The 14,593-nt window shown below is 39.0% G+C and overlaps 1 protein-coding gene and 1 pseudogene across 1 annotated transcript in view; one reads left to right on the forward strand and one right to left on the reverse strand.

Moving 5' to 3' along the window:
- The window catches only part of DCHS2 (dachsous cadherin-related 2), a 295,264-nt gene that overhangs the window by 139,624 nt on the left and 141,047 nt on the right, over positions 1 to 14,593 (forward strand). Inside the window, exon 2 of the mRNA XM_032633646.1 lies at positions 7,952 to 8,143. Within this exon, the coding sequence (XP_032489537.1) occupies positions 7,952 to 8,143 (192 nt within the window). The remainder of the gene's footprint in view (positions 1 to 7,951; positions 8,144 to 14,593) is intronic.
- On the reverse strand, positions 1,487 to 1,969 carry LOC116754747 (annotated as a pseudogene).

The following is a 14,593-nucleotide window of genomic DNA, read 5'->3' on the forward strand; positions in this document are numbered from 1 at the left end:
ATACTCCAAAAAAGACGTTTAAAAAAAAGAGCATATTTATTTCATGTTTGCCACACTTAATATATTATTTTAATGATTGCCAATTTGCTGTTAATTTAATAGTTGCCAATTACTTTAATGGTCACCAATTTTAATAATTGCCAGTACTTGAAACATTATTTTATTTTTCACCTATTTCACTACTAGTGAGGTTGAAAATCTTACACACATTTATTCTTCTGTGAATTGTTTGTTTATGTCCTTTGTCTAAATTTTTAGTAATGAGACATCAGTATTTTTATTTTAAAAATTTATTTCCATATTAATTATTTTTTTACATTTCTTACAGGTGTCATAACTAATTTGCATTGAAATTTTTTTGTGTGTGGTATTTTTGACATAGTGGAGTTTTAAACGGTTATGTAGTCATTGTATTGACTTCTCCCTTTGTGATTTCTGTCCATCTGTTTTAGTTTTGTAATTCTTTTTTGCTTTGAAATTTCTTTCCAATGTAAGAATCAGCCAAGAATTCCCCTATATATTCATTGTGCTTTAAATGATTTCATTATTTACATTTAACATATCTGTGTAGAATTTATTTTGGTGTGAGGCTAATAGCAAACTTGATTTTTTTCCCCATGTACTTTGCCAATTTTTCTAGCAACTTTTGTGGATAAACCCACATTCCTCAGTGGTTTATGATGCTTTCTTTGTAATATATAAAAAAATAAAATAAGTTTACGAAGATCTTTTTCAGGTCTTACTTTTGTGTTCTACTGAACTGCCTGCTAATTCTCTTTTTTTTTTTTGAGATCATACTTTCTTAATTTAACACTTTGTAATAACTCATAAAACAAGTTACCACCCCACCCCTACCCACTGGTCTCTTTTCACAACATTTCCTTTGGCTGTTTTTTTTGGGGGGAGGTGGTGAGAAGGGCAATAAGTAGTAGGATTAATGGTCTTTTAATCCCATTCCTCAGTTAAGGCAATAAAAAAATTATCAGAAAAGTAACATTTTTAAAATTGTAACTTGAGAGTATATGTTCAGTTTATTCATCTAATAGCTCTATTGACTTCTCTGAAAATACATTTAAAAAAATGAAAGTAAAATACAGTTCTGTTTCCAATTTCTGAATAGTTCCACATGCCTGAGGATAGTTTTCTTCTTTTGCAAGTTTTAGCATTTTGGATTTTATTCTATGATGATATAGATTGATTAATGGATTGTGTTTTAGGAATAAAAAATATTCCTCAGTGAGTGTTTGATGGGTGTTATGAAATATCTTGTTCTTTTATTGTTGTTGTTTAATTTTTATTTCATAATCATAAACTTAACTCTGCAGTCCAACAAGACTTGGAGGGGGACAAGGGAAATATGGAACCCAAAGAAGTGCCATGAGAACACAGAGATTATAGGATGATGCATGCAGACAGGGATGATGGGTGCTCTCCTGAGCTGCAGAAGAATGGTGTGGTGGTTAAGATAAAATGCAAGTCAAATTTATTAGAGTTGTCCACAGTGGGCAACGGTGATGTTTTCTCTGGTCTTGCCATTCCTAGTCCCATAGCATTCCATAGCTTCCACAATATTCATGCCCTCTTTCACCTTGCCAGGGACCACATGCTTGCCACTCTGTCTTGGCAGTGCAGATGAAAAACTTGGAACCATTAATGTTGGGTACAGCATTGCTATGGACAAGATACCCGGGTCCCTATGCTTCAGGATAATATTATCATCATCAGATTTCTCCCTTGGATGGACTTGCTACCAGTGCTATAATGGCATGTGAAGTTACCACCCTGGAACATGAACTCTGGAATAATTCTTTGAAAGCAGGAACCCTTATAACAAATTCCTTCTCACCAGTGCTCAGAACAAAAGTTTTCTGCTTGTCCTTGGGAATTTGTTTGGAAAAAACTCAAAGGAGACGTGGCCCAAGAGCTCGCTGGCGGTGGCCATGTCAAAGAGCATGGTGGGGGTGACCATGGCTGGGCAGCGCCATGAAGCTTCAGGAGGGTGGCCCTGGTATCTGTAAAGCTATCTTCTTCTTATACTTATGCAATTTTTCTAGAGTCAAAATAGATTATATTAGTTATAAAAGCTATTTCTAAAACATGCTTGCATTTTATGTACAATATTAGATTCCTTCATTCCTGCAACAAAGTTTTAGAGCATCTTCATCTTGAGCGAGGTACTACTGTTGTGGGTGCTGGAGATGTAGCAGGGAGCAAGAGTGATGTAATTCCAGTGGGGAAGACAAATATTACATAAGCAAATACATAAAAACATATAATGAAGTATAGAAATCAGTGCTCTGAAGAAAAGCAAAGCAAGGACAGAGGATAGCAGAGGTGAGGGTGACACTCTAGTGTAAGGTGATCAGGAAAGGCCTCTGGGGGGATTAGGTGGTGTTTGCAGAGACTTGAAAGAAGTGAAAGAGTAAGTTATACAAGCTGGTGGATTCATCAAGGAGATCAGTGTATCCAGAGGGGAGTGAGTGAGTCAGAGAGAAGTGGGAGGTGAGGTCAAATGAAAGAGCTGGATTCTATGAGTATGAGAAGCCACTGGAAGATTCTGAGCAGGAGAGTGACATGATTCGGTGTCGTTTCAGTAGTATCTCTTTGGCTGCCAAAACAATAAGTGAATGGTGGTGCCATTCACTAAAAACACTGGGAGGACAGCAGATTTTGGAGCGGTGGGAATTAAGAGTTCTGTTTGATCATAGTACATTGGAAGTGCCTATTAGTCACTTGAGAGGAGGTGTAATTGGATGATGCATGAATCTGGGGTGCAAGTCCAAGTATTGGGGGAATATATGTTGGTTTAATGCCCTGGGGCTGGGTCAGATCACTCAGGATATGTATTAGTTTCCTAGGACTTCTATAACAAATAACCATGAACTTTGTGGCTTTAAACAACAGAAATTGTTGTTGCTCATAGTTCTGGAGGTTAGAAGTACAAAATCTAGCAGGGCTTTGGCCCCTCTGGGGGCTCTAAGGGAAAATCCGTTCTTTGTTTTTTCCAGATTCTGCTACCTGTAAAGTGCTCCTTGACTTGTAGCTGCATCACTCCAGTCTCTGCCTACAAGGCCACATTGCTTCCTCCTCTTCTATCTGTGGGATATCTCTGACTCTTTCTTATAAGGACACTTGTCACTAGATTAAGGGTTCATCTGGGTAATCCAAGATAAACCCCTCTCAAAATCCTTAATCACATCTTTGGCAATATAAGGTAATATTCACTCTTTTGTAAAATAAAGTAAAATCCACAGTTTCCAGGGATTAGAAAGCAGACAAGTCTTTTTGGGGACCACCTTTCAGCCTGGTACAGGCAATGACTGTGGATTGAAAAGCAAAGTGGCCCTAAGACTGAGCTCCAGGGCACTGTAGTATTCAGAGGTCAGAAAGAGAACACAGAGGCAGTAAAGAAAACTGAAGGGGGTCAGTGAGGTATAGGAGGAGAAAGAGAGTCACAGTGTGGTGTCTGATGAAGAAGTGCTTCAGTGAGAAGGAGATGATTCACTGTGTAGTGAACAGCTGAGTGGTGTAGAAAATAAGGGCCCAGCCTTGATTGTTAGACTTGGTCGTTGGTGAACTTGCCAAAATTGTATTCAGAGAGTGGCATACTTGATTCCATGTGTTCCCCAATCCTGAATCCAGCTTCCACTGAAATATTATAATCCTGTTTTAGCTGTAGGATCCATGGTTGACCAAGCACTTCAATGTAAGAAGTTATTTTGTGATTCCTTTTTTTCTATTTCAAGTTCTGTGTGTAAGTATGTTGTGTCAATAACCTTGTTTCTTCAAACTGGTTTATGCTTATGGTAGAAATTTTGGAAATTACAGTAAGAACAAATTAAAGTGAATTATTTAATTTAAAATTTTAAGTGCAGCCACTTTTTTTTTTCCCTAGGATTTTTTTTGTTTATCACTCATTTTTTTGATTGGGCTCTGAGGCTTTTGTACAGACATCACTGAATTAAGTGTGATATGATTGCCCAGCAACAGGTAAAGGACAGTGTTGCTAACAATATATTACCCTATCTATGACTCTTGGTTGAGTTTTGGGTTTCAGGGTGCCAATGTGATTGGCTGGGAAGGTGCCCAGTTGTTGAAGAGGATATCTTCCGAAGTAGAGGGAGCCTATGCTGGTGATGGGAAGGCAAATAGATGCAATCTGTTTGTAAAATATGAAAACATGTTTTCAAGAGCGAGCGTTCTCAATTTGTCCCTGCCTCCGTGACACATTCATATGGAAAAATCCTTAACCAGATGTTAAAATGAAGGAAGTGGGAAAAATTCTTTAAATTTCAGGAAGCTAATAATGGAATCAGGGAGATATCAATATTTTATTAATTTCTTGCATCTTTATAATGTCTGCATTAAATTTGTGAAAGATCAAACTAAGGGAGAACAGTTCTGAGAATAAGTAAAAATTATCAAATTCCTCTCAGTCAAAAGCAGGTAAATTGAGACTGAGAGGAGAAATGCAAGGATGGCATTGAGGGTGCTGTAGTGTGGCTCTTTGAGTAGATTCAAAGATAAGATCCTCCCAAGATCTCCTCTAGATCCCCAGTTTAGCACCATAAGATAGTGATAATAGACTCTGACCAGATGCTTCTTTCTTTGATTTAAGCTGCTATCTCCAAAGAAAGGGCCCACTGAGCTTATTTACTTACTACTCAGGATTTTCTCTTGAAGATTTGGCAAAGCCATTTCCATTTTCTATTATTTCAAATTATCTAAGTTTTATGTGTAAGTCAATGGAAATTGGAAAATGTAGACCTCTTTAAAATGCCAAATTATATGTAGACATTCAAAACCAATTATTAGTGGGTGGAAAATGCTGTTCTGGTATATTAGGCCAATAGTTTTAGGGAGTTGAGTAAAAACAAGGAGGCATATGTTTTAACTTCATGATTCTGAAACTCAGGATCTGAACTGCTAACATAAATTGAGATCGGTACTCTTATCCTACTTTTGACTCCATACATTTTGCTTTGCCAAAAGTCCAGATGACAAAAAAGGTCTTGAAAGTGGAAATAAGGAAACTTATTATTGTTTTATATAAGCCACATTATTTGTTAATAAGTGCTATTACAGGCTGAGAATGAATTTTTAGAATTTAAACGTCATTGTATTTATCTTCCAATCAAGCCAAAGTTATTGAGAATACCATATGGTTTTAGAAGATATATTTGGTGTCTTTGGGAACGTGAGGCTACTAAATAATTAACAGCTGACAGAATGGAGTAGACCAAATGTACTTGGAATTTAGCTCTTTGTAGTGAGGAAGTTTGTGGATTTCCTGGTTCAGCCCATCTGATAAGAAGAATAACTCACAAACATGTTAGCTGGTTGCACAGGATAAATAATTTTGCCCATGAATATGCGATAGATGAGAGTGAAGATAAATTTTAAAGACTGTCATCAGCTGAAAAAAATTAAAGAGGGAAATAATATTGCCAGTTGTTAAGCATTTCATCAGGTGCAGGGGTTCTCAACCTCAGTGCTATTGAGATTTGGGGCCAGATAATTCTTTGTTGTGGAGTCTGTTCTCTGCATGGTTTAGCAGCATCTCTGGCTTCAGCTCACTAGATGCCAGTAGCACCCTTTCCCCAGTGTGACAAGCAAAACTGTCTCCAAACAGTGCCAAATGTCTTCATGGGGGCAAACTTGCCCCTGATTGAGCTAGGCTACACAGATAACCCCCAAAGTCAAATTCTAGTTATATGTTCAAGATATAGTAGAATGAAGGGGCAGGCTTCTTGAGAACTTGTGCTTGTTGAACATGTTATTGGGATGGGGTTTCATTTGGGCAGCATAATAATTAAGGTTTAGCTTCTGCATATACATTGTATTGATGAAAAGTAGATATTTTTTCAATCTAGATTTAATCGAGAACAGTAGATATTGTAGGTGATTGATTGTCTTCTATTTCACCTCCCTCCAAAAAGCCTGACAGAAATATGTAGGACTGCCAAAATGAAATCTGTAGTAGGATAACATTGGGGAGCCTTCTCAGGGTATGACTTTCCACTTACTTGAATTTCACTACATAGAGAGGCCACTGGTGACTTACATAATCTTATATGTGTGTCTTCCTATAGAGATGAAGTGGCACTTGTGGCAGAGACTGTATTCACCAAATGCCTATGAGATCCTTGACTTTTCCCAGTCTCCTTCTGAGTTAGGTTGGGGCCATGTAACTAGCTCTGGCCAGTGAAATGTAAGCTGAACCTAACTTCTGGGCTGAGGAAGCTAAAAACCAGAGTGCCTCTTCCACTCCTTCTCCCCTATCGTAGTGGCTTTGGGAGCCTATGTACCAAACAAGAGTTGCTCCTTTCTTTCATTGTCTCTGTACTCATTTCATGGAACGTCTGTTAGTTGGACATTGAACTCTATGAATTGATCTGCTTAATTCTTTTATTTTCAGTGGCCATCACTCTTTATTTTTCTACCGTTTGGAACTCAGTTGGAATTTGGCCATGGGGAATAGAAGGTTCAGCTAAGACTCAAGAGCACAGGCATCACTGTCAGTTGCCTTTTTTCATGTTATTGATATTCTGGTGAGAAAGCCACATGCATATGAGGTAAACAGTTACTTGGAATGATGTTACACCTGATCTAGCAACTTCTTCCCTGAAGGAAGGTCAGGGGATTTCGGGAGTGTTTTTTCAGTAAGTAAAGGATGAAATGACGAAATGACAAGTGGTGACACAGGAGGCAGGATAGCATGATCATTAGGAGTGTGTAGTCTGCTGTTCAACTGCCTGGATTTGAATCGTAGTTTTGACCCTTTTTAGCTATGTGATCTTTGGCAAGTTACTTTAGCTCCCTGAGCCTGACTTTTCTCATCTGTAAAATGGAAATCATTATAGGTTATAAGTATGTAATATATGTTTAGCAATTAGAATAGTACCTGTTCTGTAGCATATAGTTCTTTTACTTTTTTTTTCTTTCTCCTTCTTCCTCTACCTCCTCTTCTTTCTCCTCCTTCTCCTTCTTCTTCTTCTTTTGGTCGATCTTCCTTTAAGGTGCTTCTTTTATTGTAAGTTCTATTTAGGTGTTTGCTGTTACTATTAATTAGGTTGCAAATCAAAAGAATTATACCAAGCCTATGAGCTCAAGAATATGTTGAGTTTTATAAATAGCCTGTTGTATTTCTCACTATATACTCCCATACTTAGTGTAAATCAGTTAAGTGTTTTCATAATTCCACTTGCTTCGTCTTTCCTACCAGGCATATGGCAACCGCTAACATAAATGGTATTTATGGTCAAAGAGAAAGGTGCCCTTTCCTCTGTGCAGTTACTGCTCCATGTAAGTGCACCTGTTGGCAAGCAGAGCACTGGCTGTATTTCACCCCCATGCAGCCACTGGGCAGGGCGCCTCTGTGTAGTGTTCAGTCTGCATGACTGTTGGGGCTCTGATGGGAGCATTACCCCTGGAAGGAAATCTGGCTTGGGAAGTTCAAATCTCATGCTCCAGGGTGAATTCTGTCAGTTGGGTTGGATTACTAGTAATTGTGCCTGATTTCCTTGTCCTTCCCTTGTTGCTCTGAAAGGGTGAGGGCGAGCATTGAGCCCATCACCTGAAGGGCTTGGGTATGAGTGGGAATCCACAGGTATGTTATCAGGTGGTTAGTATATGGATTTAAATCCTTGAGAGTGGATGAAATCACTTAGGTGTAGTGATTGGAATAAGAAGGCAAATGGGCCAAGGAACTCACACTTTCAGAGATCATGTGAAAGTATAGGAATAGAAAAGGAGACTTCACAAATGGAGGAGGACAGTGAGGGTGAGTTGTCACAGAAGGTAAGAGAAAAGAAAGAGAAAACCAAAGGCTACACTTTGTGAATAGCTATGCGGGCTACTTGGCTGTGCACATCAGGATAGTGATTCATGATCCATTGAAAGGTGACGCTAGCATTTCTCTTTCCTCACTGATCAACCTCCTGTCTCACAGGTAAAAGCCTCCGATGCAGATGCAGGACTCTATGGCTTTGTTGAATATTCTCTTTATGCTGGATTCCAAAGCTATGAAGCATCTCAAGCATTCCATATAGACCCACATGATGGGCAAATCTGTGTTTCTCAAGATATCGACAGAGAAAGGGATCCAGCCACCTACGATCTCTTGGTGAAAGCTAAGGATGGGGTAAGTCTTTATGTAAGAAATTAAACATACTCAAAAGTGAACCACTGTGTGTGTATTAGAGAATACCAAGGATTATCAATCAACAACTGGCCAATCTTGTTTCATAAATCACTACCTCTTTCCTTTGCTGGAGTGTTTGGAAGCAAATACCAGACATTATATAATTTCATCTGCAAATAATTCAATAATATCTCTAACAGATAATGACTTTTTTTAAAAACACAACTATAGTAAATTAACAGTAATTCTGTAATAATATCTAATATCCATTCCTTTTAAAATTTACTGGATTACCTAAAAATGTCTTGAAGTAGTTGGCGTGTTTAAATCAAGATCCAAATAAGTCTACGAATGGATTTGATTGCTGTATTCCTTAAATTTCAATCTGTAACAGTTAGTCCCCCACTCATCCCCCTTACCTTTTCTCCTACAGTATTTATTTTTGGAAAAAAATCAGATCAATTGTCTTGTAAGTTTTCCATATTCTAAATGTGGCTGATTACATCCTTAGGATTCACTTAATGTGTTCTTTTATCGTAGTTCCTATAAACTGGCATTTTGAGCTACAGACTGATTAGTTTTGGCTTTATATAGGTGGTGCTCTGTGCTTCTTATTACATCAGCAGACACATAACATTATTTCATTAAGGGTTGCAGTAGGGTGATTTTTGAATTCTGTCTTTCCTTTTGCATTTATTATCTGAAATACTTCAATTAAGAAGAATGTTCTCAACGACTTCCCTGGTGGCGCAGTGGTTGAGAGTCCGCCTGCCGAGGCAGGGGACACAGGTTCGTGCCCTGGTCTGGGAAGATCCCACATGCCGCGGAGCGGCTGGGCCCGTGAGCCATGGCTGCTGAGCCTGTGCGTCCGGAGCTTGTGCTCTCCAACGGGAGAGGCCACAACAGTGAGAGGCCCGTGTACCGCAGAAGAATGTTCTCTCATCAACTATTTGATTACACTGAAATATAATTCGTACAGGAAAGGTAGTATAATGCTTGATTCTTTCACTGCATCAGTTTTTAGAATAATGAGTTGGTGCGTTTACCATCTCCAAACATTACTGATGATTTTTTTCCTAGTTTGGTTATAAATTCTTGTATTTTTTGTTTATTTGTTATGTTTTGTACATTACTGACCTTATCTTTTCTGATGTTCATATTAATTGAACCATCTTGGATCAGTGGGGGCACCTTCAATTTGGCTTTTATGTCTTTTTTGGGTAAACTTTTAAACTAACGTATAAAGTGCATGCAGAAGATTGCACAAATCATAAGTGTACAGCTCAATGGATTTTTGAAGAATGAAAACATACATAGAAGCAGATGAAGAAACATTACCAGTACCCTGGAAACCCCCTCTCAGCCCCTTACTGTGACCATCCTTCCCACCCTTTAAGGATAATCATTATTGACTTCTAATACCAAATATTATTTGCCTATTTTTAAGCTTTCAGTGAATGGATTCATACAGTATGTGTTTTTATTGTTTCTTTTACAGGGCATTATTTGTGAGCATCATTCTTGCTGTTGTGTGTAGCAATAGTTCATTCATTCTCATTGGTTTATATTATTCTTTTATATGAATTTACAACAATTTTTAATCTGTTTTGTAATTGATGGAATCCATTTTAGGCTATGACAAATAGTATTTCTATTAACTGTGTTATACATGTAATTTATTGAAAAAATATAGGCATTTATATTGGGTATATATTTAGGAATGGAATTGCTATGTCATAAGAAAATCAAACAACTTTTCAAAATAGTTGTACCAGTTTATACTCCCACCAATTTCAGTTGTTGTACATCCTCCCCAACATTTGGTATTTAATGTTTTTTTACTTATAGCAGTTCTGTACCTGCGAAGTAGCGTATCACATGAGTTTTACTTTGCGTTTCTTTGATGACTGATGAATTGAGCACTTTTTCATATATTTATTAGCTATTTGTATAACTTGTTTTGTGAAGTGTCTAATTCTTTACCCATTTTCTATTGTACTATTGACTTCTCTTTGTTGTTGATCTGTATGAATTCTTTACACTTTTGGAATGGAAGCCCTTTGTTGGATATATTTATGCATCTGTCTTGTCCAGTTCTGTGGCTTACATTTTCACTCCCTTAGTGGAGTCTTTTGAGGAACAGAAATTCTTAATTCTAATTAAACTCAGTTTATCCATTTGTTTCCCTTTACGTCTAATACTTTTTCTGTCCTTTTAAGAAGTATTTGTTTACCTTGGGGACATGAAGGTATTCTCTTGTTTTTTTCTTCCAAAAATTTTATTGCTTTACTTTGTACACTTACTATTTCAATCTAGTGGGAGGAACATTTATTTTTTCACAATATGGATATTCAGTTGACTCAGCACCATTTACTGAAATGATCACTTTTCCCTCACTGTGCTGTAGTGTCACGTTTGTCATGAATCACTTGACTGTACATGTGTGTGTCTATTTCTGGACACCCTATTTCTGACCTCTTTGTCTACCTTTGTACTAACTCCATATTCTCTTAATTACTTTAGCTTTATAATAGGTCATGATATCATGTATTTGTTTAGCTTTGTCCTTCATTTTCAAGATTGCCTTGGTTGTTCCTGACCATTTACATTTCCAAGTACATTTTAGAAACAGCTTATTCTACTTTTATTACATTACAGCAAAGGCAGTCTTCTTTATGCACTGTTCTACACATTTTTTTCACTTAGTCTATTTTGGAGACTTTCCTTATTTCTTTTCTTATCTGCCTACTACTTACTTGTGTAGATTGGTACTGCTAACACCTTTCTGGTCTAATCTTTCTCTTTTGAGATTAGTGGGAGAATTTACCTAAGACACAAATTGATGGGAAAAGATGAATCTAAATATATTTATTACAAGTAATCACGTAGAAACAAACATGAAAATAAAGTCATTTAACTCAATAAAATTACAATGATGTATTTGCTTAGATTTAACAACCCCTCTCTATGTGGTTTCAGGAATTTTTGCTTCAATGTAAGAAAAGAAGTAGGAAACAAACGCAAGAGTAAACAGAGGAGTTTAGGTTAATTCAAGTCTATGTGATTACTTAAAACTCAATATATGCATACACAAACATTTATCCAAGGCTTCAGAAATATATTCTTAATAGACTTTGAGACAATTATAAAAGGAGTCCATAACCAGTTTAAATCCAATACTGCAGTAGTTGAACATCTGTTTCTAATTAGTTGGGTTTTTGGGATGATTTTATAAAAACGTATATAGAAATTATCTTAATAGAAATAAGATTACTTTATGCCAGAAATTTTTTACTGCCAAAAAGTAGTGCATTAATTAGGAGCATTGGCAGTGGAATGAAAAATCAACCTACATATTTAATTTAAACCTCCTTGCTTATTTCTTTCTGTTTCCATATTGAACCTACTCTGCACACATACTCTATGAAGAATACCTTCTTTCCCTCTCAGCTCTCCGGTCTCTATTGAAAATTCAAGTTCATCTTTAACCACACCATCGCTCGGTAAAGCTTTCCAAGACTGAACAAAGGAGATGCTTTTTTTTCTCCAGTTAAAAGGTATTTTATTTTCAGGGTAGCTAAGAAAGTGTTTACAGACAGTGTAGCAGCTTTTGCTAGTTTTTAGAAATCAAAGAAGAGACAATCTTCAGGTTGATTATTGCTATGGTCTGAATGTTTGTGTCCCCCCTCAGATTCATATGTTGAAATCCTAAAGCCCAAGGTGGTAATATTAGGAGGTGAGGCCTTTGGAAGGTGGTTAGGTCATGAAGGTGGAGCCCTCAGGAATGGAATGAGTGCCCTTATGAAAGAAGTCCCAGAGATCTCCTTAACCTCTTCTGCTGTCTGAGGACACAGCAAGAAGTTGTGGCCTTCACCAGAACCCAGCCATACTGACAACCTGATCACATACTTCTAGCCACCAGAACTGTAAGAAACAAATTTCTGTTGTTTATAAGCCATCCCGCTATGGTATTTTGTTATAGATGATGATGTGCATGAATATTCTGTACAGTGTTTATATGTTTAGAATATTCTTCTGTAAAAACTCCTTGTTTTGTAGATGGAAGACCCTCCAACAAAGTACAACATATTCCAGTTTTGTTAGAATAGAAACATCCTTCCTGTGGGTACTTCATATTCAAGGTCTCATCCTCCTTTTGAGGTGATATCCTAGGCCCAACTCCGTTAGACATGGGAACTGGTCTGCACCCTTCCTGGTTTTAATATAGATTTTATTATTGTTCAAGTATGAGTAAGGAGACAACTGCCATGGAAAAAACAGTTTGTTATACTCACAGATCCCAAAAGGAGGAGCATGCCACATTCTGGGAGGGAGTGTACATGGTGTGTGCACAACGGGAAGCACTGGGTTTGTCAGGAGGCAGAGGGAGAGAGGGAAACTCTGGGTAGGGGCCTTTTTTATGGTTTCCAAGGGAAGGAATGGGAGAGGCAGAATAAGCAGGCTTAAGCCTGGCTAGAGAGAATAGTTTCAGTGGCCTGGGGCATAAAGTCTGTCTCTAGTTATCTGGTACCTGGCTGTGGGGTGATTAGGACAGGTGAATAGTGGCCCAGAGTGTGAGAGCCAATAAAGGAGGCGGTTGGGAGTGTTGGTTTACATTGGAAAAGCATCCTCGCCTGACCCCCTGGCAGTCCCTCCAGGACAAGCAAGGCCCCGGATGTCAAAGCATCAGGACCCAGAAAAGGAAGATGCAGCCAATGCACTACCCTGGTGAAGAGTCTTTCCAGAGAGGATGGCAAAGGGCTGACCTGAACCCTGGTACGCATCAGACTACACAAAATCTTTGCAGCCACCTTGTTTCACTCCAATTTCTTGGAAATAACACTCAGTCGTATTCAGGGAATTCACTACTCAGTTTAACTTCTGGCCCAGAGTAGCATCTTAAATCATCAAAGCAAGTTTGGGTCATGGTATGGGCTACTCTCAGCACTTTCTTCTCCTTTGTGTCAGGCCCCGGCATCTCAAGAAAACTTCACTCAGTACTGCTCAGTCCTGGGTAGAGTCCACATACTGTTGGTCAGGCGCCACCAATGTGCACCTACCTCCTCTTCACCCTCCTCCCCACTTTCCTCTTTGGTCATCATCTTCCTCATCTTTATCTCTTCCTTCTGAGTCTTTTAACTCATCTCCATCATTCTCCAAGTTTACCTCCTGCAGATGCTCTTTGTTTTGGGATCCATCTCACCAAAGTCTTCCATTCTTCCATCTTGTAGAAATCAAGGCAGTACAAGTCATTGGGGATGAACTGGCAGTCACCTGCTTCAAACAAGCCCCATAAACGTAGAGCAGCCTGTGCTTTTGGACCAGTATGATTTTGGAATGAGGACTTGGCTCCATCAGAGGCCACTGGCTTTGTCTGAACCCTCTTCCTCCTTCCTGTTGCCTCGGGTGGGGGGCTCTTGTTCAATGGTGATCACGGTCCCATCTTCAACATCTGCCACTTTAACCCCCTCCATGGGCTCCTGGATGCCGGCTTTCCCACATCCCCTCTTGTTATCACCTTTGGGTTTCACTTTTCTTTGGTCTCACTTAGTTTTCTCTTCTCTGACCCAGGTGGCATAGAAGTACAGTTAATCAAAATCATTGCCCTTCAGGCTCTCTTCCCATTCTTCATCACAGACACCCCCAAGGAGCAGTGTCTGATGATTCAGAACCACACCTGCCTAAACGCCAGCTCTTGGAGTGAGCTCTATTCCCCAAGGGGTACTCTGAGTCCACACCCATTTTCCTTTTCTTCCTTCCTCAGACTTTAGTTGGAGTTTATTTGAATGCAGGGTGTGTTTGTCCACCTTTGTTGAACTTTTCCAGTAGCCTCCACAGATGAATATGGTCCCCTGGGGAGTGACGGATCTTTGGCAGCCCAGCCTGGGTGTGGCCCCATCCCTCATGGTGACAGCTCACTCCATGTGAATGTGCCCAGGTTAAAGGCATATGTGTCATTGTCCTGGAGGTAATCACTTGTACTGTTGTGGAAACCACCAAGAAGAATTAGCTGTGTTTTCCAGGCTACCATCTGATACCTGCTTTGACCTAAAGGACCTCCTGATGATTTGATTTGCTCCCAGGTCTTGGGTGCCAAATGCAGGACCCAAAGGTTTGTGTAGTGATAGGATCAATTCATCTTTCTCAGAATGAGCAGAGAATGACACATTAAACATTGGTGAGTGGGGAATCACAGTGTTTCTATTGTCTGAGTCTTTTTTAGCATCTAGCATTTAGAAATGGGCTATCAGAGGCTCAGGGTCTCCTCCTTCCCCAGCACTTGGACAACTTCTGTCTTCTCCTTCTTGCCCATCATGAGGGGTCCTGGTGGCGGGGGATCCAGAAGGGAGCGGCACACTCAGCCACCCTGGAGGCAGGTCCTCTTGGGGGCAGACCTGGCGATGCATTTTTAAAGATAAGTTTTAGAAGAGTCTTTCCCCGCCCCCAAAC

Source organism: Phocoena sinus, chromosome 5, assembly GCF_008692025.1.
Source record: "Phocoena sinus isolate mPhoSin1 chromosome 5, mPhoSin1.pri, whole genome shotgun sequence".
In the NCBI taxonomy this organism is placed as follows: Eukaryota; Metazoa; Chordata; class Mammalia; order Artiodactyla; family Phocoenidae; genus Phocoena; species Phocoena sinus.